The sequence below is a fragment of the Eleutherodactylus coqui genome, chromosome 11, assembly GCF_035609145.1.
Source record: "Eleutherodactylus coqui strain aEleCoq1 chromosome 11, aEleCoq1.hap1, whole genome shotgun sequence".
NCBI lineage: Eukaryota > Metazoa > Chordata > Amphibia > Anura > Eleutherodactylidae > Eleutherodactylus > Eleutherodactylus coqui.
The window spans coordinates 42,373,124-42,375,899 of record NC_089847.1 but is presented as its reverse complement, the minus strand read 5'-3'; the positions used below and the strand labels follow the sequence as shown (position 1 = coordinate 42,375,899).

The following is a 2,776-nucleotide window of genomic DNA, read 5'->3' as shown; positions in this document are numbered from 1 at the left end:
GTGGTACTTATTCACTTCTACCAAATACTGTCTTATATACATTGTTGTTTCCATCTGCATTAAACACCATCCCTGTCCTCCATCTAGGGACAGACTAGGCCCCTTAGGTTCCTGACGTAGGACTTATTGGGGCAATCGCCCTGCTTCTAGGCAGGGTCTGCCACACCACAGTTGGTTAGGGATAGCCTACGTTTCAGTGCCATCAATGGAAAACTAAGTAAGATCTGACATTGTTCTTTAAACTTTTATACTTGACTTTAATATGTAATTTACATATTTCCTTTGTCTTTCAGAATTAAAAACGTCTACCAATCAAGAATAAAATAATCCAATGAAAATGAACTCATTTTATGAAATTCAATAAGGAGCAGGAAAATTAATCAAAAGTTTTGCAACTGTTTTTCAGTAGATTTTTCACAATTTTATTTATAAATTGCAGGGCACCCTTTTTTACTTCAGAGGAAACCAAATTATTTGTTTAAATACAAAAATGTTATTGTGCAATATCTCTGCAGAGACGGATCAGATGCCTTCTACTTACTCCATAAAGAATGTTGGTGCATGCACTATACTGTCTTTAGCTTTCATGATTGGGGCGCCAGGAAACATAATGGTAATGTGGACCATCTATAGAAAGCTGAAGAATATTTCTGCCACTGTGCTGTTAATCGGAAACCTAGCACTTGCTGACTTCCTCATTCTGTTATCTCTGCCTATCTGGATATATACATTTGCTGTCAACAAATGGATTTTTGGAGTGTTTTTTTGCAAAGTTTTGGTATATGTTATATATTCCAATTTGTATGCCAGTGTATTTCTTATAACCTTGTTGAGTATAGAGAGGTTTTTGGCTGTGTCTAGGCCATTTGATCTGCAGAGATGGACCAGGCAATGCGTTTTAAAAAAAATTACCATTTTTATTTGGGTAGTAGCTGCAGTATTTGGTATTCACTCTCTTCCATTCTACAACCCAAATCAAAGTAGAGAACCCTTCCAATGCATTCTACATGAATACGCCAGTGATATGCAAAAGGTAATATTTCTTCTTTTGGAAACCTTTATTGGATTTTTGATTCCATTTGGCATTATTATCATCTGCTACACCTACTTATGGAAAAAACTCAGAAAAATGAAATTTGTGGGCAAACACAAATCAGACAAAATAATCGTTCTTGTTGTGGTCACTTTTGTCATATGTTGGATTCCATTACACATATTCAACATTATGGATATCATCTCTGTTTTTCTGGACATCTGCAGTTTGAAAGCAATTGTGAACATTGGAGGTGATATCTGTGGGGCGTTGGTATTTATAAACAGTTGCATGAACCCTGTTTTGTATTTCTATTATGCGTTTAAATTAAAGCGCCCTACAACGATTAAAAGGCTGAATATGCTTTTTGAAAACATTGGAGAAATAGAGACAGAAAAGCAAAGTGAAATTAATGGAAATACCGCAGTCAGTACACATATTGACAGTATTCCAACAGTTGATATGGACATTCAGATGGCTTAAAAATATATGAACGCCCTACTTGTGGTGACGGTTTCTTTCCATGGAGTTAAACAACAGTGTAAATGTCATAATAAGACTTTGTTCATATTTGCATCAGAAGCTCCTCTCAGAGACTCTATCGTGGGTTTTGTCATATTTGGGAAAAATAGGGCTGCATGAAGTACTTTTCCCAGGAAATTGCTGGACACCTCCACCGAACGTGACGGATCCCTTTAAACTAAATGGAATCTGTTGTGCACCAATGTTTTCCATCATGGGCAGCGTCCGAGAAGTAGGCCAACAGCCGAGGAGACAGCGGTGTAGAGAAAGGCCTTGTCACAGGGTTCTATCATCTCTTCCCCTAGGGGGTAGCTCGGAACCCGACCAAGTTACTGCTGGGGGAGATCACAGGGGTAGTAACCGGGAGTTACCTTTAAGTCAGTTGTCCCACGTGATGCCACTGTTCTGTGCTTTGCAGCAGATCTTCCAAGTGAAATAAAGTAGTCCACACACAGGGCAACTTTCGGAGCAAGAACCGGAAACAGTCAGTACTGTCCGTTTACTGTAACTTTTCAAACTCCAATTCACATAAACAGTTCTGATACAGCTACAACAGATTAGAGTGGTGCAACATGGAGAATTCTCGGAGTGTCACGATAATCCACAGCCCAAGTTATCTGTGTGATCCCACTCCCGGCAACTGTCTATCTTTCTCTACCGGTCAAAACTCACTCTCGTTGTCCTCTTCTCACTATGCTGCGGTTTGTTTCCCTCTCTCAATGCTCTGTGGTAACACTGAAATCTCCTGGGTAGAATGGGCCCAGGCCAAGCATAAGGGAGTCACTCAACTTCCTCCAGTCTCTCCTCACGTAGACCAATCTCTGTAGTATCTGTGTGGCTCACTCACTGTCAGACCTCAGACTGACAAGCGTCTCCACACTTCTCCTAGACTCCCTTACATTGCCTTCTTGCCAACACATATATAAAAAATAGTTACATGATGCACAAAACGTTACATTTTTTCAGACAGGACACCGCATACCAGACATTAACTAACCCTTGCAGTCCTGCAGCCATGCAGTACACATAAACCAAATACATACAGACAAAACACTTACAATACAATGATACAAAACAGACATAAAACATTATGGAGGGGCCTCCGTTAACTCTGGGCCACTACACATGCAGCAGATTTGGCAGAGCATTGTGGCTTCCATTAGAAAATTCATAAGCAGATGTGACCAGAGATCTTCTAGAAAATGTTTAACAAAGGATTAT

The 2,776-nt window shown here is 39.8% G+C and overlaps 1 protein-coding gene across 1 annotated transcript; it reads left to right on the top strand.

Moving 5' to 3' along the window:
- The first annotated feature begins 459 nt into the window (after positions 1-459).
- Positions 460-1,516, top strand: LOC136581709 (leukotriene B4 receptor 1-like). Its single transcript, XM_066582332.1, has one exon. The coding sequence runs from the start codon at positions 491-493 to the stop codon at positions 1,514-1,516; it is 1,026 nt and encodes a 341-aa protein (XP_066438429.1). The 5' UTR covers positions 460-490.
- Positions 1,517-2,776: the final 1,260 nt, after the last annotated feature.